Source organism: Leptodactylus fuscus, chromosome 7 (genome assembly GCF_031893055.1).
Source record: "Leptodactylus fuscus isolate aLepFus1 chromosome 7, aLepFus1.hap2, whole genome shotgun sequence".
Taxonomy (NCBI): domain Eukaryota; kingdom Metazoa; phylum Chordata; class Amphibia; order Anura; family Leptodactylidae; genus Leptodactylus; species Leptodactylus fuscus.
In genome coordinates, this window is record NC_134271.1 from 19,178,422 (window position 1) to 19,202,321 (window position 23,900).

The following is a 23,900-nucleotide window of genomic DNA, read 5'->3' on the forward strand; positions in this document are numbered from 1 at the left end:
TAATTGTGATGGGAAGGGGTTAAAATGTGGCTGCCAAAGCCTCTACACTCTTTATCTATAGCTCTGTGTTGGGGTTTTTTGTTTGACCCCTCTGGTGTCCTGTATATAATTCTCCCCAGGTACAATATGCTGAAGATTTCCGCCGGCATCGAGTATCCTGGTGAGATCCGGTGGCCACTCGTCTTCAGCCTCTTCTTGGCCTGGGTCATTGTCTACGCATCACTGGCCAAGGGAATCAAGACATCCGGAAAGGTAGGAGCGGACAGGGTGACACCAGAGGACAACAGCAGACCTGACATTTTTGATAATGTCCGACTTAAATATTGTTATTGTTTGTTAATGGATAATTCCGCCAAAATACACAAAATCAGGGGTGAAAGCCCCCAATTTACACCCCAATCTGTCAACAAAATGTTCATTTTGTATCAGATTTGGCCAATTTTATGGAAATTGGGACAAATGAGAAGATTGTTTATAGGAAGCTGAGATCTGAGGTGCTGTTTGCAGGGTCTTCATGCAGTAGGGAGGAGGGAACGCTGCAGCACCTGGCATCTACGTCCTTGCTTCCCATAGTTTTACCTCCATGTCACCGACAGCTCCGAGACAGCCATGACAGCTAAAGTGAGGACCTGCAAACAGGACCTTATAGCTCAGCATCCTGAACTCTGCAAATGACACATTGGATTTGGCTCAAGTCAATAATAATTTGGTTCAGATTTCTTTTTAAGTTCTATCCACTCCTAGGAAATCTGGGTCCTACATATTTAGATATCTGTCACCCTCTACTGCCAGGTGGTCGCAATGCTATCCCGGCTTTCCCATACTCCTGAAACACAATTCTTCTTACAATTCTACCATGGCATAAGTGAGTCTGGGAAAGTTGGGTGACAGGCCCTTTGAGAAATAAAGTATAATTTTTTCCTGATACAGAACTCAAAATCTCCTGCACCTCTATAGATAGAAATGTTAAAATTTTGCCTGCCTGCAGTCACCACTAGAGGGAGCTCACCATATAGGTCAAACTTAGAGAGCACTTGAGCCCCCTCTAGTGGTGACAGAATTTTACCCTGTATTTCTATCTGTGCTGGGGATTTGGAGCTCTGTATCAGAAAACCAGTGGTATAGTATAATAATATAGAATATATATATATATATATATATATATATATATACAGTATATACATATAGATACATATAGATATAGAACAAGTATCACTCCCATCATTCCCTGTTCTCAGGAGATGACAATCTGATCCCCCCGTTTCTTATTTTCATAGTAGGGCCGCATAAGTTAAATCATCATCTTATGTCCCATTATTTAAAATACTAACATGGTTGCCATTGCAGCTCTCACAAGGTCACCACCCAGCTTTTTCAGACTGCAGAATGGCAAATCTGCCTCTCTGCTTCAGCGTTGCTGCTTACCTTCACAGATTTTTCATGCAGTACCCTAGGAGAGCTGGATCTCAACCAATGTGGGACCTGTAATAGTAACTAATACCATGGTCAGCCTCTAGGGGGCAGTGTAATGACTTTCGGTGTATTCCTCTGCACGGATTAACTTTGCACATTTTTCAGGTTTTTCCTGGCTGCTTTGGAATGAAGTCTAATTAGTTACTGGAATGTTGTCTGCAGAGCATGGTTAGTCTAAAAGGAAGGTGGTCCTCATCCCCCCCCTGACCCCCAGCCAATGCCGCCCCCACACAACATTTACAGGGCAGTGAGAGGACCTCAGGCTGACAACATTTTTATCCCCATACTACATGTAAACTACATATCAAATTTGCAACTAATTTTACTTACATTTTGCCTTGTGCTCTAGTCACATCCAAAGCTGCATTCACAATTCTGTTTGGTTTCCTGTTAACTCTGATGCTTTGGATACATTTATTGTCTGTTGTGTTACACTGAGGAGTTGTAGAAGTTATATCCAGCACTAGTAGCCAGAATTGTGACTGCAGCTCTGGATGTGAATGGAGTATAACATTGTATGAATTGATAGCATTATACCCTATGCTAGAATTACAATTTAATACAATGTTGTCTGAGACCAGGGCAGCTGTATATCAATGGACTTGTCCACAGCTATATAAATACATTGTAATCCTTTGTACAATGAACATTTTGCAACTTTTATTTTAATTTAACTTTAAATTCCTCCCAATTTTCCATTTTTTTGTATGGAACAGTCTTAGTTATGTCAAGCAATGGTCAGACAGCTTCAGTTTGTTACAATGTATTGTTACAGGTCAAAGTGATGAGACTGGAACCTGGAATGGCAGAGAGATTGGTGTTGATCTTGTTCGAGGCTCCTTGACTGATACATTGCAACAAAACCTTAGCTCTTTTAACAAAATGGGACTTAAAGGGAGACTCTCACCAAACCCAGCATATCAATCCAGCCTTGCAGATACATAGGTCTGGGTCACCTGAATCAAACAGTGTTTTCCCCATGTGAATCGAAGCCTCCATTGCTGAGATATTGCCATTTTTGTTGATATGCAAATTAAGCAATATTGCAAATGGCAGTGCCCTTGTTACTCCAAAGAATATCAATATCTCAGCAATGGAGGCAGTAATTCACATGGGGAAAACACCGTTTGATTCAGGGAAACCTAATCTATCTATCTGGCTGGCTTGGTATGCTTGGTTCTGGCGATAGACTCCCTTTAAGCCTTTGAATGTTTCTATTCACTGACAGCAAGCACAGGAGATGAGGAATTAAAACACAAACTATACTAGAAAGTTGTATAAAGTTTCATTTACAATGCCTAAGTCAAATTGATGACAAACTCTGTAATACAGTTCCTTTTTTAAGGGGGGACATACCCTATCACTTTAGTATATAGGCACAATTTTGATGTTAGGTAGGTATTTGGAACATATACATGTATATATATTACATATACATGTATACTTTATATAAAATGCTACATTAATAGACAAAGTCAGGAGCTCCCATGAAAGAAAGTCTTCATCAAGCACAACACAGAGTGCAGGTACACACAGGAGCCACTAGGTGGCAGTAATAGTAACCCCCAACCTCCCCCCAGCTTACCCTTCCATCTATGTTTCCGAACTAGGTGTCCAGATAACTCTTCTCCATGTGCCTCTTCTTGTCCTGTGCCGTAACACTGTGCCTCCTGTGTTACTCTGCTTTGTGCATATACTTTCTGTGAATTTCTGTGATTGTCGTAATGTCTCTTTTATTCCAGGTGCTCACGCAGATTATAAAAAGTTTGCACCCCTCCCATTGTTTCCAGCGCTCAGGCCGCCACTCCACACCAGAATCCATCCTATGGATTGTGGTCATTAGGATGCACTTTCCACCCAGATAATAAATCCTGCCATGTACATATAATAATTCAGTTGTAGTGTCTAACATTGACCACTAGGCGGAGTGGGGAGCCAGAAGAGCAGAGTGATTCAGTTGGAGGGGTCGTGCCAATCTCTTTGTCTCTCTAGGTTCTGTGTCTTTTCTCGGGGATCTGTCCAGTCTGTTCTCTGTGATGGTGGCCCAGTGCTGTTGTATCACTTCTCTCGGCTCAATAATAATTGAGTTTTGCTTTATCATCTAGGTTGTGTATTTTACAGCCACTTTTCCTTATGTGGTACTAATCATCCTCCTCATCCGAGGGGTAACTTTACCTGGGGCAGGAGATGGCATCTGGTACTTTATCACCCCAAAGTGGGAGAAGCTTGGTGATGCTATGGTGAGTATGGACTGAGCTTTTTACCCCATATGTAACAGTATACAGGAGCCCAGTTATTCCAACAGGGAAACATACAAAATAAAAAATTATATTTCTGACTTTCTGCTGCCTCCACTAGAGGGAGCTCATCACATGTATACATCTAGTATTAAATGCAATATTTAAAATTCTGTATGTAGTGAGGGCCACCTAGTGGTGGGCACAGGTAGTCACTATGACAACATCTCGTTGACTTGGGTCCTCTTCCACTAAAGGCCCTATAAAGTCATGTACCCCGTCTATTAGACCTGGGGTCCAGCCCACATCCTGGACTCTAGGACAGACCATATACAAGACGTCCTATATACCTACCTACATCCCTAAATAAATGTTATTCCACATCCCAGACATCTACATACAGCGAGTCACATTCTGTCTCAGTAGAACCTTGCTTTTTGGACTGAGGACCTGCACACATACGGTCATGTGATCTCATCTGTATAGGTCCTCAACACATTTGTGCCACATTGCAGATTTGTCCCAGTTTTGTTGCAATTTGCAGCACAAACACATACTGACCCCAGAGTGATGGACATATAGCACCCCCAATCTGGCTGGCTCACCCCTTGTCACCATGAAAGGTGTGACCCTTCATATTTACTACCACACACCGGTCTCTGGTCCATGTGCAGCTCACACAAAGGTCTGGCTTGTCACATTGTATCACATGGGGGTAGTAGTCATTTGGGGAGGTTTCTAAATAGAAATCTAGAATACACTGAACCCCAATATCCGCTCCTCATTCTGCGATGTGATTGGCTCTGGGTCGGCCTACATGACAGTATCCTGGGGATTGGTCCTCCTGGCTGAATGACCCCGGTAATGCTTGTGTCATCTAGCTTGTAATTGCCTCATTGATTGCTCCATGTTTTGGCGTCACCTGGGTCTCCTGTCATGTCAGCGACAAACACACAGGAGCAGCAGAGCTGAGGCACCGGATAGAAATGTCCTAGTCAGATCCTGTGGGAACAACAGCGCGAGGTAAAGCTCAGCATGGACATAAGTATGTGAACCCCTGAGATTCCCATTTATAGGTATATGGAGATGGTTATGTTTCCTCTGTTATAACAATTATTCATGTTTCTTATTTTAGTGTCTATTTATTAAACCAAAAGGTGCCGGAAATATCTCATGGATCTATCTATCTATCTATCTATCTATCTATCTATCTATCTATCTATCTATCTATCTATCTAATATCTATCTATCTATCTATCTATCTATCTATCTATCTATCTATCTATCTACTGTATCTATCTTTCTATCTATCTATCTATCTATCTATCTATCTATCTATCTCCTATCTATCTATCTATCTATCTATCTATCTATCTAATATCTATCTATCTATCTATCTATCATCTATCTATCTATCTATCTATCTATCTATCTTCCTATCTATCTATCTATCTATCTATCTATCTATCTCCTATCTATCTATCTATCTATCTCCTATCCATCTATCTATCTATCTATCTATCTATCTATCAATCAATCAATCTCCTATCTATCTATCTATCTATCTATCTATCTATCTAATATCTATCTATTGATCTACAGTGTTGGCCAAAAGTATTGGCACCCCTGCAATTATGTCAGATAATACTCAGTTTCTTCTAGAAAATGATTGCAATCACAAACTCTTTGGTATTATTATCTTCATTTAATTTGTCTTCAATGGAAACCACAAAAAGAATTGTCAAAAAGCCAAATTGGATATAATTCCACACCAAACATAAAAAAGGTGGTGGACAAAAGTATTGGCACTGTTTGAAAAATCATGTGATGCTTCTCTAATTTGTGTAATTATCAGCACCTGTTACTTACCTGAGGCACCTAACAGGTGGTGGCAATAACTAAATCATACTTGCGGCCAGTTGAAATGGATTAAAGTTGACTCAACCTCTGTCCTGTGCCCTTGTGTGACCACATTGAGCATGGAGAAAAGAAAGAAGACCAAAGAACTGTCTGAGGACTTGAGAAGCAAAATTGTGAGGAAGCCTGAGCTATCTCAAGGCTACAAGTCCATCTCCAAAGACCTGAATGTTCCTGTGTCTACCGTGCGCAGTGTCATCTAGAAGTGTAAAGCCCATGGCACTGTGGCTAACCTCCCTAGATGTGAACGCAAAAGAAAAATTGACGAGAGATTTCATCGCAAGATTGTGCGGATGGTGGATAAAGAACCTGGACTAACATCCAAACAAGTCCAAGCTGCCCTGCAGTCCGAGGGTACAACAGTGTCACCCCGTACTATCCAGCGTCAGCGTCTGAATGAGAAGGGACTGTATGGTAGGAGACCCAGGAAGACCCCACTTCTTACCCAGAGACAGAAAAAAGCCAGGCTGGAGTTTGCCAAAACTTACCTGAGAAAGCTAAAAATGTTCTGGAAGAATGTTCTCTGGTCAGATGAGACAAAAGTAGGAAAAGGCATCAACATATAGTTTACAGGAAAAAAAAGGCCTTCAAAGAAAAGAACACGGTCCCTACAGTCAGACATGGCAGAGGGTCCCTGATGTTTTGGGGTTGCTTTGCTGCCTCTGGCACTGGACTACTTGACCGTGTGCATGGCATTATGAAGTCTGAAGACTACCAACACATTGTGCAGCATAATGTAGGGCCCAGTGTGAGAAAGCTGGGTCTCCCTCAGAGGTCAGGGCTCTTCCAGCAGGACAATGACCCAAAACACACTTCAGGTCAGCACTAGAAAATGGTGGTGAGAGAAAGCCCTGGAGACTTGTAAAGTGGCCGCAATGAGTCCAGCCCTGAATCCCATAGAACACCTGTGGGGGAGGGGGAGAGATCTCTTGGTGGCAGTTTGGAGAAGGCCCCCTTCACATCTCAGGGGGGACCGCGAGCAGTTTGCCAAAGAAGAAGAATGGTCTAAGATTCCAGCAGAGCCTTGTAAGAAACTCATTGCTGGTTAGCGGAAGCGGTTGTGCGCAGTTATTGTGTCTAAAGGTTGTGCTACCAAGTATTAGGCTGAGGGCGCCAATACTTCTGTCCGGCCCATTTTTGGAGTTTTGTGTAAAATGATCAATGATTTGACTTTTTTTTTTTTTCATTCTCTTTTGTGTTTTTTCATTGCAAGCAAAATAAATGAAGATATTACCAAAGAGTTTGTGCTTGTAATCATTATCTGGAAGAACAAGAGAATTATCTGTCAGGATTGCAGGGGGGCCAATACTTATGGCCAACACTGTATCTATCTATCTATCTATCTATCTATCTATCTATCTATCTATCTATCTATCTATCTATCTATCTATCTATCTATCTGTCTGTCTGTCTGTCTGTCTGTCTGTCTGTCTGTCTGTCTGTCTGTCTATCTATCTATCATGGAGCCCATCTCAATGAGATCTAGGAGGCAATTAGTGATAATCATGAAATATGGAAGGGGATGTGGAAAACTGCATGCACTTCCATTACTATAATGTGTCATCATTATAATTACTGTCTTCATATGCTGTGATGTCATAGTGTTCACAGTGATCTTTGTATGTGTATACAATGCCTGTAATATGACATCCAAATGTCCATGATCTATATACTGTGAGCGTTATCTCTGTGTGTATTATCCATGTACTGTGACATCACTGTGTGTATTATCCCTTCACTGTGACATCACTGTGTGTATTATCTCTGTACTGTGACATCACTGTGTGTATTATCCCTGTACTGTGACATCACTGTGTGTATTACCCTAAACTGTGACATCACTGTGTGTATTATCCCTGTACTGTGACATCACTGTGTGTATTATCCCTGTACTGTGACATCACTGTGTGTATTATCTCTGTACTGTGACATCACTGTGTGTATTATCTCTGTACTGTGACATTACTGTGTGTATTATCCTGTACTGTGACATCATTGTGTTTATTATTCCTGTACTGTGACATCACTGTGTGTATTATCTCTGTACTGTGACATCACTGTGTGTATTATCTCTGTACTGTGACATCACTGTGTGTATTATCCTGTACTGTGACATCACTGTGTGTATTATCCTGTACTGTGACATCACTGTGTGTATTATTCCTGTACTGTGACATCACTATGTGTATTATCCCTGTACTGTGACATCACTGTGTGTATTATCCCTGTACTGTGACATCACTGTGTGTAATATCCTGTACTGTGACATCACTCTGTGTATTATCTCTGTACTGTGACATCACTGTGTGTATTATCCTGTACTGTGACATCACTGTGTGTATTATCTCTGTACTGTGACATCACTGTGTGTATTATCTCTGTACTGTGACATCACTGTGTGTATTATCCTAGTACTGTGACATCACTGTGTGTATTATCCTAGTACTGTGACATCACTGTGTGTATTATCCCTGTACTGTGACATCACTGTGTGTATTATCTCTGTACTGTGACATCACTGTGTGTATTGTCTCTATACTGTGACATCACTGTGTGTATTATCTCTGTACTGTGACATCACTGTGTGTATTATCTCTGTACTGTGACATCACTGTGTGTATTATCCCTGTACTGTGACATCACTGTGTGTATTATCCTGTACTGTGACATCACTGTGTGTATTATCTCTATACTGTGACATCACTGTATATACAGTCCTATGAAAAAGTTTGGGCACCCCTATTAATCTTAATCATTTTTAGTTCTAAATATTTTGGTGTTTGCAACAGCCATTTCAGTTTGATATATCTAATAACTGATGGACACAGTAATATTTCAGGATTGAAATGAGGTTTATTGTACTAACAGAAAATGTGCAATATGCATTAAACCAAAATTTGACCGGTGCAAAAGTATGGGCACCTCAACAGAAAAGTGACATTAATATTTAGTACATCCTCCTTTTGCAAAGATAACAGCCTCTAGTCGCTTCCTGTAGCTTTTAATCAGTTCCTGGATCCTGGATGAAGGTATTTTGGACCATTTCTTTCTACAAAACAATTCAAGTTCAGTTAAGTTTGATGGTCGCCGAGCATGGACAGCCCGCTCTCAAATGATCTGAAAACAAAGATTGTTCAACATAGTTGTTCAGGGGAAAGATACAAAACGTTGTCTCAGAGATTTAACCTGTCAGTTTCCACTGTGAGGAACATAGTAAGGAAATGGAAGACCACAGGGACAGTTCTTGTTAAGCCCAGAAGTGGCAGGCCAAGAAAAATATCAGAAAGGCAGAGAAGAAGAATGGTGAGAACAGTCAAGGACAATCCACAGACCACCTCCAAAGAGCTGCAGCATCATCTTTCTGCAGATGGTGTCACTGTGTATCGGTAACAATACAGCGCACTTTGCACAAGGAGAAGCTGTCAGGGAGAGTGATGAGTAAGAAGCCATTTCTGCAAGCACGCCACAAACCGAGTCGCCTGAGGTATGCAAAAGCACATTTGGAGAAAAACTTCATTTTGGAAACAAAGATTAAGTTGTTTGGTTATAAAAAAAGACGTTATGCATGGCGTCCAAAAAGAAACAGCATTCCAAGAAAAACACTTGCTACCCACTGTAAAATTTGGTGGAGGTTCCATCATGCTTCGGGGCTGTGTGGCCAATGCCGGCATCGGGAATCTTGTTAAAGTTGAGAGTCGCATGGATTCCACTCAGTATCAGCAGATTCTTGAGAATAATGTTCAAGAATCAGTGACGAAGTTGAAGTTACGCCGGGGATGGATATTTCAGCAAGACAATGATCCAAAACACCGCTCCAAATCCTCAGGCATTCATGCAGAGGAACAATTACAATGTTCTGGAATGGCCATCCCAGTCCCCAGACCTGAATATCATTGAACATCTGTGGGATGATTTGAAGCGGGCTGTCCATGCTCGGCGACCATCTAACTTAACTGAACTTGAATTGTTTGTCCAAAATACCTTTATCCAGGATCCAGGAACTGATTAAAAGCTACAGGAAGCGACTAGAGGCTGTTATCTTTGCAAAAGGAGGATCTACTAAATATTAATGTCACTTTTCTGTTGAGGTGCCCATACTTTTGCACCGGTCAAATTTTGGTTTAATGCATATTGCACATTTTCTGTTAGTATAATAAACCTCATTTCAATCCTGAAATATTACTGTGTCCATCAGTTATTAGATATATCAAACTGAAATGGCTGCTGCAAATACCAAAATATTTAGAACTAAAAATGATTAAGATTAATAGGGGTGCCCAAACTTTTTCATAGGACTGTATTATCTATCTATCATATAATTTTTTTCTTTTTATTTGTTCAGGTTTGGAAAGATGCAGCGACACAGATTTTCTTCTCTCTATCTGCGGCCTGGGGGGGCCTGATCACTTTGTCATCTTACAACAAATTCCACAATAACTTGTATCGGTATGTGCTTAAGGGGATTGTTACAATGTATTTATACAACCTCTGCTTATAACCGGGGGTGACATCAAGTTGTAGTAATAGTGACATCTACTGGTGACATTATAAATGTATAGCACACAGCTCTCACTCAGGTCTTCTATCTGAAGGGGTATAAGTGTGAATTTGCCCTGTGCTTCTCCCTATAGGGTATGAACGCTTTGTCCATGGGTCTCTTCTCTCTTGCAGGGACACCCTGATTGTCACGTGCACTAACAGCGCCACAAGTATATTCGCTGGTTTTGTCATCTTTTCTGTCATCGGCTTCATGGCAAATGAGCTAAAAGTAAACATTGAAAAGGTTGCTGATCAAGGTAAACCATGTGTTCTGACGTTCCTGCACATACTGAATAGCAAATATGTATGTTAAGCCACACCCCCATGTCTTCTAGAGCCCACCCATGAGTATCCTAGCCCTGCCCACAAGGTACATATTTTGGCTCCATCCACAGAACTTCCCTTACATTGCTTTGTTTCCTCCTCAGGTCCTGGCATTGCTTTTGTAGTCTACCCGGAGGCCCTGACCCGGCTGCCCCTGTCCCCATTTTGGGCGATAATATTCTTTCTTATGCTTTTAACATTAGGACTGGACACAATGGTAAGAACTGAAGATTTGTATTCTGGTTTTATTTGGTTACATCGATAGGAAATGGATGAATAACATGTAGTAACAGATAAATTGTATAGTGCCACCAAGTTACAATGACGTATATCACTGAGGCGCGAGGCACCGATACCTCAGACATCACAATGGTATAAGTCTATAGGGTTTCTCCTCTTCTTACTTTTCCTCTTTCTTCAGTTTGCTACAATTGAAACAATTGTGACTTCGGTTTCTGATGAGTTTCCCAAATACCTGCGGACCCACAAACCCCTCTTCACCCTGGTGTGCTGCGTCTGCTTCTTCATCATGGGGTTCCCGATGATCACACAGGTCAGTAGATCACCCAGAGAGAAGAAGATTCATAAGTTACATCTCAGGGCTGTAATCCTTCTATTTGGCTTTTCCAGGGGGGAATTTACATGCTGCAGCTTGTGGACACGTATGCCGCATCCTACTCACTTGTAATCATTGCCATCTTTGAGCTGGTGGGAATTTCCTACGTGTACGGTAAGAAACATAGAATATCACAGACCCTTGTACACAGGAGATGGTATTACAGCAGTTGTACATAGGAGGCAGTATAATAGTAGTTATATTCTTGTACATAGGAGCAGTATTATAGTAGTTATATTTTTGTACATAGGAGTAGTATTATAGTAGTTATATTCTTGTGCATAGGAGGTAGTATTATAGTAGTTATATTCTTGTACATAGGAGGCAGTATTATAGTAGTTATATTCTTGTACATAGGGGGCAGTATTATAGCAGTTATAGTCTTGTACATAGGAGCAGTATTATAGTAGTTATATTCTTGTACATAGGAGGTAGTATTATAGTAGTTATATTCTTGTACATAGGAGCAGTATTATAGTAGTTATATTCTTGTACATAGGAGTAGTATTATAGTAGTTATATTCTTGTACATAGGGGGCAGTATTATAGTAGTTATATTCTTGTACATAGGAGGCAGTATTATAGTAGTTATATTCTTGTACATAGGAGGCAGTATTATAGTAGTTATAGTCTTGTACATAGGGGGCAGTATTATAGCAGTTATAGTCTTGTACATAGGAGCAGTATTATAGTAGTTATATTCTTGTACATAGGAGCAGTATTATAGTAGTTATATTATTGTACATAGGAGCAGTATTATAGTAGTTATATTCTTGTACATAGGGGGCAGTATTATAGCAGTTATATTCTTGTACATAGGAGGCAGTATTATAGTAATTATATTCTTGTACATAGGGGCAGTATTATAGTAGTTATATTCTTGTACATAGGAGCAGTATTATTGTAGTTATATTCTTGTACATAGGAGCAGTATTATAGTAGTTATATTCTTGTACATAGGAGTAGTATTATAGTAGTTATATTCTTGTGCATAGGAGGTAGTATTATAGTAGTTATATTCTTGTACATAGGAGGCAGTATTATAGTAGTTATAGTCTTGTACATAGGGGCAGTATTATAGTAGTTATATTCTTGTACATAGGGGCAGTATTATAGTAGTTATATTCTTGTACATAGGAGCAGTATTATTGTAGTTATATTCTTGTACATAGGAGCAGTATTATAGTAGTTATATTCTTGTACATAGGAGTAGTATTATAGTAGTTATATTCTTGTGCATAGGAGGTAGTATTATAGTAGTTATATTCTTGTACATAGGAGGCAGTATTATAGCAGTTATATTCTTGTACATAGGGGGCAGTATTATAGCAGTTATAGTCTTGTACATAGGAGCAGTATTATAGTAGTTATATTCTTGTACATAGGAGCAGTATTATAGTAGTTATATTATTGTACATAGGAGCAGTATTATAGTAGTTATATTCTTGTACATAGGGGGCAGTATTATAGCAGTTATATTCTTGTACATAGGAGGCAGTATTATAGTAATTATATTCTTGTACATAGGGGGCAGTATTATAGTAGTTATATTCTTGTACATAGGTGCAGTATTATAGTAGTTATATTCTTGTACATAGGAGCAGTATTATAGTAGTTATATTCTTGTACATAGGAGGTAGTATTATAGTAGTTATATTCTTGTACATAGGGGGCAGTATTATAGTAGTTATATCCTTGTACATAAGGGCAGTATTATAGTAGTTATATTCTTGTACATAGGAGCAGTATTATAGTAGTTATAGTCTTGTACATAGGGGCAGTATTATAGTAGTTATATTCTTGTACATAGGGGCAGTATTATAGTAGTTATATTCTTGTACATAGGAGCAGTATTATTGTAGTTATATTCTTGTACATAGGAGCAGTATTATAGTAGTTATATTCTTGTACATAGGAGTAGTATTATAGTAGTTATATTCTTGTACATAGGAGCAGTATTATAGTAGTTATATTCTTGTACATAGAGGCAGTATTATAGTAGTTGTATTCTTGTACATAGGGACAGTATTATAGTAGTTATATTCTTGTACATAGTAGCAGTATTATAGTAGTTATACTCTTGTACATAGGAGCAGTATTATAGTAGTTATATTCTTGTACATAGGAGCAGTATTATAGTAGTTATATTCTTGTACATAGGGGCAGTATAATAGTAGTTATATTCGTGTACATAGGAGCAGTATTATAGTAGTTATATTCTTGTACATAGGAGCAGTATTATAGTAGTTATATTCTTGTACATAGGAGCAGTATTATAGTAGTTATATTCTTGTACATATGAGCAGTATTATAGTAGTTATATTCTTGTACATAGGAGTAGTATTATAGTAGTTATATTCTTGTACATAGGAGCAGTATTATAGTATTTATATTCTTGTACATAGGAGTTAGTATTATAGTAGTTATATTCTTGTACATAGGAGTAGTATTATAGTAGTTATATTCTTGTACATAAGGACATTATTATGTTTTTTTAATAGCATTTTCCAAAATAGTGGTCTCTGATTTCAGGAGAAATTTCTACCCTGGGTATCATAGATATATACAGTATTATGTGCTCTGCCCTGAGGGTCATTCAAAATAAATTTGATTCTAGTTAGTGAAATATTAGAAATGTTTTTACACCATTTTTGTTATCTTGTTCTGTTAATCTCTGCCATTATTATTCCATGCACACTGCGGTGTATTTAAGGTTTGGTCATGCAGGGGCCATTGCCTGGTTTCGTTATAGACATCCATCCCATATATGACCCGGGTATAATCCTCTCTATGGCTGGATACCAGGATGATGATGTTTTCACCCATCTGGGACTCTCTTTATAAATTGCTGGGAACATTTTGCATCTTGAATTGCTGCTATTTTAATTTTACGATCTTCACTTGTGTTAAAGACGGAGCCATTCTCTGTTTACTGCTCCCCAGAGGACCATTCACACCATCATAACACATATGTGTTACCAGGCGAGTGAAGGATCAGACGCCAGGAGATTCTACAGAAAGTAGATTTACACAGATTAAACCTGCGTTAGTGGAGACATTAACAAGAAGACGTTCAGCTCGCTTCTGCTTTTGGTTGATTATAAAAAGTTTTGCTAGTAGAATTAGCAGTGTATGCTGAGGCAGCTGATAGCGTAGTCTGCCCCCTGGTGGTTATGTATAGCACTTATGGAATTGATAAACCAATGGGGGGGGGGGGGTTGTTATATGTTGTACAACTCAGGATAGGCCAGTTGGTGTGGATCCCTGACTGATCAAACAATATGGCCCTATCCTTACGAGGGATCTTACAGGACTATGGTATTCATGACCTATCTGTAGATCAGTACATCAGTCTGGTACTAGAGACCTCACTTTATTGTCTGTGAACTCCCAGTTCTTAAATTCCCTTTTGGGGGGAAAGAGAAGGAAATGAAATAATGGCCAGGCAAGGTAACAGACACGGGACTAGCAGCATGTGAGAAGTTTTCTGAATGACCACATCGCAAATACATTTATCCATTTATATTATAGTAACATGCCTTGCAATTTGATACTAGGTTCCAATGAGTGGGAATGTTGCATTTAGGGTGTTGCTTCCAATCAAAAATGCCATACCATAGGATACATGTATCTGCATTATATGTCTGATGTCACGTATGCTAACCAGACTTGGTTCAGAAGGAGGAAGGAAAAACATAAGCAAAAGGACATCTGGAGTCTATTAGACAGTGACCAGCACAAATTAAATTCTGTTTTAACCCTATATATTCAACTACATTATCATATCCAATACCTGGGACCCCCACCAGTCAGCTGTTTGGTTAGCTCGCATCACTTCCTCTTCTCAGGCCAGTGATAACACTCCCATTTGTCACATGACCATGCTGCAACTCTATCCTATTCAAGTGAATGGGGCAGATCTGCAATAGCCATTACACAATGTACAGTGCCGAGTGGTGATGAGACTACAGCACTTTTCCAAAATTCTGCAGCCCCTTCAAATATGGGGGTTCTGGGTCTCAGACTCCACTGATCTGATACCAATGACCATAGGCGTAGCTATAGGGGGTTGCAGTGATAGCAATAATTTCTGGGATCCCAAAGGCCTCTCTACAACATAATAAGACACTAGTATGATACATGGCAATTGGGGATCCCATTACAAATTTTGCACTGGGGCCTAGATGCTTCAGGTCACACCTCTGCCGACAGCCTATTGTAAGGAGAGGTGATCAATATAATAGTCCCTACAAATCCTGTAAGGTACACCATCAGTGTATAAGCCCTGTAGAATCCCTTTTAGCTCCTCTGCATATACTCTTATTATATGACTGCCATTACAGCTTCTTTGGTGGTCACTCTGCTTTCCTAGAATCGAGAAGGGCAACTTTGCAAAATGGTTCATAGTGGCATCTTGTGTTCCCAGATGGTGACATCCTAAATTAGGTTGACAACCCCTTGTAAAATGTTTTTGTGATCAGACTGGCATTAATAATAATAATAATAATAATAATAATAATAATAATATCTCTCTATACATGATGCCGGGTGATGCAATAAGGCACAGGGGGGATTTTCTGAGCTATTTGCTGGTCAGTTGCATTCTCTCCCCTGACCACTAGATGGTGCTGTTCCCTTCTCCCAGCTTTGCACATAGGGATGAATTGATTCTATTTTGCACAAAGTCATTTTTCCCGTCAATCTTTTGACTTCTGTCATGTAGAAAACTCTCTGTTCCCACCTCAGCCAGATAAATATTAATATCGTTCACATTACCCTGTCTGAACACCGGCCGATCCATCGAGGTCTGTACAGGTACAGACTTAGTTCCATACATTGTTCTTTTTGGGTCTAATAAGAACCTTTGTGTCTTGCTCGTGCCTTCAGGTCTGCAGAGATTCTGTGAAGACATCGAGATGATGATCGGATTTCAACCCAATCGCTTCTGGAAGATTTGCTGGGCCTTTGTTACACCAACTATATTAACAGTAAGGAGAATGGAAGGAGCTTTATAGTATTTGTGCCCGTCATAGGGATTGTGGCTCTGGGGGAGCTGATATAGGATTATATCTATACAGGTCTCTATGTGCACATATCCCATCTATTCCTTCCATAGACCTATATATGTAGACTGCTTATAGATCTATAGAGGATCCTGTATAAAATAATGGGGAGGGGGATGTCCTTCATATCAATACTAAGTTTGTGTCTTCCATAATGTGTATATAAGGGTCATGACTGACGTCACCGCCCATAGAGAAGTCATACAGCACACATACAGTACACAGGAGACACCTACAAAGAACATGTATAATACATGTACAGTACACATAAATAGCATGTACAGTACATTACATATAACACATATAGCACATACAAGTTACAAGTTACATCACATATACAATACACATAGCGAGGGTCACTTTAAATAGAGGCATCTCCAGTTTTATACTGTACTACTAGAAAGTGGTTCTGGTGTCATATGAAAGCTCAGATCCTCAGCTTTCATATGTTACCAAGGTTGCACTTCTACCTGTTAAAAAATGGAACTATTACTAAAGATACAGTGATGAGCTCTCTATGGAGACGTCTATTCTCCATGTTTATGGAATCTCCGCTTTCATACGACACCAGGACTGCTATTCTAAGAGATACGGCTATATGAAGTGATACCCTACCAACTACTGAGCAATGCTTAATAGGAGGGATTCTAGATACAACAATGAGCTATAGCCAGCACAATAGACAGGGATACAGCATTCACATGAGGATATCTCCAACTCTAACCATAACATGAAATATATAACTTCTTTATCAGACCTCTAAGGCTAAAGGTATTGGTTATTTACACCAATGACAGACTCATGTGTAATCTATGGGGTGAACCAGTTTAAAGGGATTCTACCACTAAAACACTTTTTTTTCTAGTTACCACGTCGGAATAGCCTTTAAAAAAGGCTATTCGTCTCTTACCTGTGGAAGTGCACTCCGCCGCGCCGTTCGTTCAAAATACCGGTTTGTACCGGTATGCTAATGAGTTCTCTGGCAGCGATGGGGGTGTCCTCCCCTTGCCTCTTCAGCGTCTGTCGGACGCCTGCGCAGTATGCTCTCTGTTCAGCGAAGCTTGCCGAACGTACTGCGCATGCGCGAAAGTGCGGTGCCCGCACTATGGCTGGGACCGCACTTTCGCGCATGCGCAGTACGTTCGGCAAGCTTCGCCGAACAGAGAGCATACTGCGCAGGCGTCCGACAGACGCTGAAGAGACAAGGGGAGGACACCGAAGACCAGAGAGGCGGCGCTGCGGTCGGTTTTCGAGCTGCAATGGGGACGCCCCCATCGCTGCTCCTGCGATGGGGACGCCCCCATCGCTGCGAGAGAACTCATTAGCATACCGGTACAAACCGGTATTTTGAACGAACGGCGCGGCGGAGAGCACTTCCACAAGTAAGAGACGAATAGCCTTTTTAAAGGCTATTCCGACGTGGTAACTAGAAAAAAAAGTGTTTTAGTGGTAGAATCCCTTTAACAACTACAAGTGCAATGTGTCATTACCACTCTGACCACTAGATGGCGCCAAATTACCTTGTCTTTCCATTCATACTATGGTTTTTTAGGTTACATGCTGCAGTTTACTACATGGACGGTATGAATGCATGAACCTGACTATATAATAGGAGTTTAATAGGTAACGGGTATAGTAATGGTGATTGTATAAATGACTAGTATGCCCTACTTATTGGGCCACTATTATGGTGGCCCATGGATCCTCATAGGTGTTGGTTCCCTGTTTTATGCATAAAACTGAACTATTACCATGTATATAAATACTGGGAAATCATCCAGTATTACCCAGTATCTCCCACTTTTATTGCAGATTTTGTTTGTGGGTGTAGTTCCCACTTTTAGACACTGGGTGTCAGCAGAGTACAACCCTAGCTCATGTATCAGCCCCCCCTACTTCTGTCTCCCCTGCTGCCCTGTAATATAATGTATACAATATCCATGGTGACGCGAATATTCTGCGCATCAGCGATTATTTTGCCCTCCTTACAATGTATAGTCCTCATTTACTTCATTAATAAGAATTTCTGCTTCGGCCCTGAGTGCGGCCAATAAAGACAGAAAGAGAGCTGAAGGGTAAAGCAATCCCTGCGTTGTGCACAGTGCTGAGCGGGCTGGATATAGCTTTATAAGACACGAGGGACCATCATATAATAACACCATAAATCCTACACCCAGGTTCCATCGCCTTTTGCTATATATAACATATACCAGATATTAATTTCGTCTTATGTAACATTTAGGCTTTGGGGATTTTCTCCGGACGAATTTTAATGTAATTTTGTAATGTAAATATTTAATATTTTGCTGACGTTACAAGACTGCTGAGTGGGTCCCTATGACAACTCTTCCTGGCCCTGTGTCATGATAGAGCGACTGACCTCATAGCAGCCGATCACAACCGAACTCTTGTGTTTTTAGCAAAAGGAATCATTAAAATTGCTGAGGTGACGCCTGAACCCTGTGATATCCAATAGAAGTACAGCAGAAAATACGAGATAAGATCTGATCAGCCTGGTGCTAGGTGTATGATAATGGGATGCCATAGTCAAGGGAATAAAGGGGCAGGAAGTGTTGTCATAGGGACACAGGGGCAGGAAGTGTTGTCATAGGAATACAAGGGCAGGAAGTGTTGTCATAGGGATTAGCGGTCCACCTCTCCATTGTCCTGGGTCTCCAATGGCATTATACTATGTGGGGGTCACTAAGGTGCATTATACTATGTGGGGGTCACTTAAGCGCATTATACTACATGGGGCCACTAAGGAGCATTATACTATGTGGGGGCCACTAAGGTGCATTATACTATGTGGGGGCCAATAGAAATGGGGCTCATATACTGTGTGGGTCCCAATAAAAAATGGAGGTCATATACAGTGTGGGGGCCATATTATGTGTTGGGGGCTAGTAAGCCACGTTATGTGCGCTAAGGTGGTCTGTTACCTGTTGTGGTGAGATATTTAGGACATTATTAGCTCTCTATACTAAACATCCGCCTTATGGTTACCTTCAGTGGGCTATAAATGTAAGTACTCCTGACAGGCACAGCTACATTTATACAGTCGCCCCTTGAAGACGACCATAAGGCCGATGAATTGGACACCCCTGCAGAGGATTCTGGTTTTCTGTGCGGTTTCATGGCTCTGGGACATATTGGAATGTGAATGGATTTATTTTATTTGCCCCCTTGCCATGTTTCTTGCCCCTTCCCGTCGGACGTTAACCCTTTGTGTCTCCCTCAGTTCATCCTGTGCTTCAGCTTCTACCAGTGGGAACCGATGACTTACGGCTCCTATCACTACCCGTCGTGGTCCATGGTTATGGGGTGGCTGATGCTGGCCTGCTCCGTCATCTGGATTCCAATCATGTTTGTCATCAAGATGCATCTGGCGCCGGGCAGCTTTATTGAGGTAGGAGCTGCGAGCGTCTCAATCATTAGCCGGGCGCTGGTTTTGCATACTAAACACTGATTATTTCTGCCCTCCGCAAGGAAACAAAATAAGATTGCGGTTTCAGAGGCAGCGGAACAGCTGGATTATAAAAAGATTACAATGCACTTTGTCATGGACATGCGTCTCGTCCCCGGCCCCGGCGCGGCCTAATCCATTGTATTTACGACACTTCACTTGGGAGGTCGAGGAGTCAAAATGGCAATTTAACGGAGATTAAAAATAACGACATTAGAGGCTCAATTTATTTTAATAGCAAATAAACCAATAATTGTTCTGTTTATGACGCCAGGAGTCGCTTTTGGTGTCACTTTATGCCCGAGCCCCTCCCGTCCCCAGAATCAAACATGAAGCCTATTTTTCTTTAGCGTTCACCTGCCGCTCGGCGGCAAATGATCATTCGCGGATAATTAGAATCTCATTTCTAGCGCAGGTTTCTTATTTTGCCGGGCTTGTAGACTTCAGGGGATTATCATAAACACAAATTCAATTACGCCAAAGCGCCGATGTCTGGACGAGACGAGTCCGTAAGCAAGGAAAAAAGTGGATGAGGAGCTTTGGTTAAGAGTCGGAAAACAAATTTAATAGATTTGGCTTCGGATCTGCTGGTCGTACGTGGACCCGGGGACTTGCGATGGATGGATCACTGGCCCATAAGGCGCCATGTTGTAACGATATAGAAGCGTAGCCTATAACCCCTATGATGGTTACTCTTGACTAACCCAACTGTTCTGTTCTTACCTTACAGAGGCTGAAGTTGGTTTGTTCCCCACAGCCAGATTGGGGCCCGTTTCTGTCCAAACACCGCGGAGAACGTTACAAGAATATGATTGACCCATTGGGTACCTCCTCTCTTGGCCTGAAGCTGCCTCCTAAGGATATGGAGCTAGGAACACAATGCTAGTACATATGGTGTCTGTACCTCTGTCGTACAGGCCGCCCACATTCCTCATAACATCCGTCTTCTTCTTCCTCCTTATCCGACAGTGCAGGTGGCCTCTTAGATAAACAGTAGGATCCCTTGTTGCATGCTGTAGCCAACACCTAAACTGACCGCCTCGCACATTCGTTGCTTCTCTATAGTGTCCACAACCTTTTGTTTGACTGCCAAATATCAGCAGTGCCTCTGACGATGATTGTCCAGCTGCAGTAAGTAATATTATTTTATAGAGGATAATAGAGTAGTTCCTCCTGTCACTATATAAGAGTATTGTATAGAATGTCAACTATTTCATTGTGAAGCAAAGAACTTTCTATATTTATTCCCTAGTCAATGGGTAGCATCCAAAAAAAATCATCTTTCCTAGAATCCAGAGTATTTCTGGTCTGGCTATATCTCTGATATCAGCTTCCAGGACATATCCAAGGTCCAAGACATAGCTAGCAGCGGTAAACCAAAGTCAGCTGGACTTGTTTGGACTACTTGGAGATGGCCATCACTCATCTTGGTGGCAACAATCTCCTGTTTTCCATGATTGGGTCAACAGATGAAATTGGTGAAGGGTCATCAAGCGTAAGTAGATCTAAGGAGGCGTCAATGGCCATCCGAATGGCTAACTTGAGTCAACTTTTTGGAATGATCTCCAAGAGGGAAGCCAGTGACACGAAGGGTTGAGGTTTGGCTTACAGCCATCTATTTGGAGCATCTTTCAGTCCAGTTAATACTGATTTACCTCTGCTAGATATGCCATGACCTTAAATTATGAAAAGACTTCGTAGTCAAATCCAAAAACTTCTCACAGTACAAAAGTGACTTTCCCTTTCCTTCATACCATGCAATAATGCCTGCTCAATAGACCAAATTGTTATGTACCAAGTCTACCATGAATTTTCCATTGAAAACTGGGGCCAAATAGCCCTAATATGGATTCAATCTTATCCATACGATGGGTTCTTCTTCCTCTACGCATTGGCGTAGAAAGTGTACCCTACGTTTTATGGATTGTCCATGCTGGACTCAATAGGAGTTGCTTTACGACTCTTTGAGGGTCACTCCACTTACCAATATAACCAATGGTGTATGATTGGTGAGTGGAGTAGAGTGATAAGTCTTCCAAATCCAACTTGGTTGACTGATCTTGGCTGCTTTATGCTTGGTGAGTGGAATAACCCTTTAATGCCTAAAATAATCATCTCCCTCTATATTCATTCAGCTACTATTATTATTTGGCTTTCTTCCTGTCTTTCCTCATTGCAGGGTCTATCCTGTCTACTATGCAAAGTAAAACAGCCCTTCCATCTTTAACTAACCATCAATTTATAGTCTGTTTAGTTGGTTCCTCAATTAGAAGAACTGTGGGTTGTCTACGAGTCATTCAACCCCTTCCCTATGTATGACAATTATATAATTCTTATTGACTCCATTAGATTGGCTTATAGGACAAATATAAAGTCCAGGGGCATCAGACAACCTCTGACATTACCTTTAAGAGCATGTTGAGGTAATACAGAGTGTTTGGGGAATTGACAGCTCCATTAAGAAGGGCTGTTTGCTCTGGAGCATTGTCATGGTTATTCAACTCAATGGATAATCATTGCAACCTATAATTGCCCATTGAGCTCATTAGATGCCCACTGAAACCAATGGGTGGCCAATAAAACCAATGGACATCAAATTAACAGATTCCCACTGCAATCATTGGGCATCTGTAAAACCAATGGGCACCCACTGAAACCAACAGACATCCAGTAAATTCAATGGGAACCCATCAAAACTAATTGACAACTAGTTTAATGGATGGCCACTGAGATTATCGGATTCCCATTGTAATCAATGGATATCCAATTAAATCCATTGCCACTCACTGAAATCAATGGATGTCCAATGAAAGCGATAGCTGTCCATTAAAATCATTGGCCACTCATTGAAACCAATGGATGTCCAATGAAAGCAATAGATGCCCAATAGAATCATTGGCCACTCATTGAAACCAGTGGATGCCCAATGAAAGCAATAGATGCCCAATAGAATCATTGGCCACTCACTGAAACCAATGGATGTCCAATGAAAGCAATAGATGCCCAATAGAATCATTGGCCACTCATTGAAACCAGTGGATGCCCAATGAAAGCAATAGATGCCCAATAGAATCATTGGCCACTCATTGAAACCAGTGGATGCCCAATAAAATCAGTGGTCACTCACTGAAACCAATGGATGTCCAAAGGAAGCATAAAATGCCCATTGAAATTAGTGGATGTCCAATAAAATCAGTGGTCACTCACTGAAACCAATGGATGGCCAATAGAAATAGTAAATGGCTAGCGAAACCAATAAAAACTATGGACATTGAATTTTAAAAAAAAAATGGATGTCCAATGAAAACAATGGATGTTGAATAAAACTAATGGATGCCCACTGAAACTATTGTGGATCTGATAAACTCAATGGACACCCATAAAACCAGTGAATGCCCATAGTGGTCACCCACTTAAACCAATGGATGCCCCATGAGAGCAATAGATTACCATTGAAACTAGTGGGTGCCCAGTGAAATGGAAACCAAATGGATGTCCAATAAAATCATTGGATGCCCAATGAAACCAATGGATGTTGAACATAACCAGTGCAATGAATAGCTGTCTAATGAACCCATTGGCTACCTATTATATCCAGTGGGCACCCCGCCATTACAATACCCAGTAGTAGCACAGATGGTTTGCAGCGGACAACCATCCAAATGTCTCTTGATTTGCCAAGTGCTAATCCTTTGTCTTCCATGAGACGGCTCGGAGTATTCGGAGCCGGTCGGCACATGCATGCATCTTCTTGTTTCTGTCTTTTTCCCCATACAATTTCTTCCATATATTGACCCCTTTCCCCAGAAGCCATTATATAATTTGTGCCTATTTTTCTATAGTCGCTCCAATATGTGCACCTAATAGTAGATCCCGTTCTTTGGTGTGGTGTTTAGTATTGACCTCCCCTCCCCCGCTCCCTTTCTGTCATCTTTATATAATAATATATTCTACGTGTTATTCAGTGACGAGAACGATAGCAGCCAGCTCTGTCTATATATTATATATATAGTTATATTAATGTTTATGGACATCTTTCTCCTATACCAAGCCATATGTGTATGTAAATAGCGTATTGACCTATACAGAGAACTGGTGGACTATGGTCAGGGGTTCAGGTGGCTCCCCTAGAGGCAGGTAATGGTATTTATATCAGAAATGAGATGAGGTGATGGTCAGACTCCTACGGCAATGGAATTCAATCACCAGCCAACCTGGTGTCCGTAGACTTCACTGCTACCATCCAAACCAGGGGCACATATTTG

At 40.8% G+C, this 23,900-nt stretch overlaps 1 protein-coding gene across 1 annotated transcript in view; it reads left to right on the plus strand.

Annotated features, from left to right (window-relative positions):
- Positions 1-20,732, plus strand: part of SLC6A5 (solute carrier family 6 member 5) — a 34,780-nt gene extending 14,048 nt beyond the window's left edge. The window contains exons 6-15 of the mRNA XM_075280475.1: positions 120-252; positions 3,579-3,713; positions 9,970-10,073; positions 10,299-10,423; positions 10,595-10,707; positions 10,912-11,043; positions 11,121-11,220; positions 15,994-16,094; positions 19,411-19,578; positions 20,366-20,732. Coding sequence (XP_075136576.1) covers positions 120-252; positions 3,579-3,713; positions 9,970-10,073; positions 10,299-10,423; positions 10,595-10,707; positions 10,912-11,043; positions 11,121-11,220; positions 15,994-16,094; positions 19,411-19,578; positions 20,366-20,521 — 1,267 coding nt within the window. The 3' untranslated portion in view covers positions 20,522-20,732. The remainder of the gene's footprint in view (positions 1-119; positions 253-3,578; positions 3,714-9,969; positions 10,074-10,298; positions 10,424-10,594; positions 10,708-10,911; positions 11,044-11,120; positions 11,221-15,993; positions 16,095-19,410; positions 19,579-20,365) is intronic.
- The last annotated feature ends 3,168 nt before the right edge of the window (positions 20,733-23,900 follow it).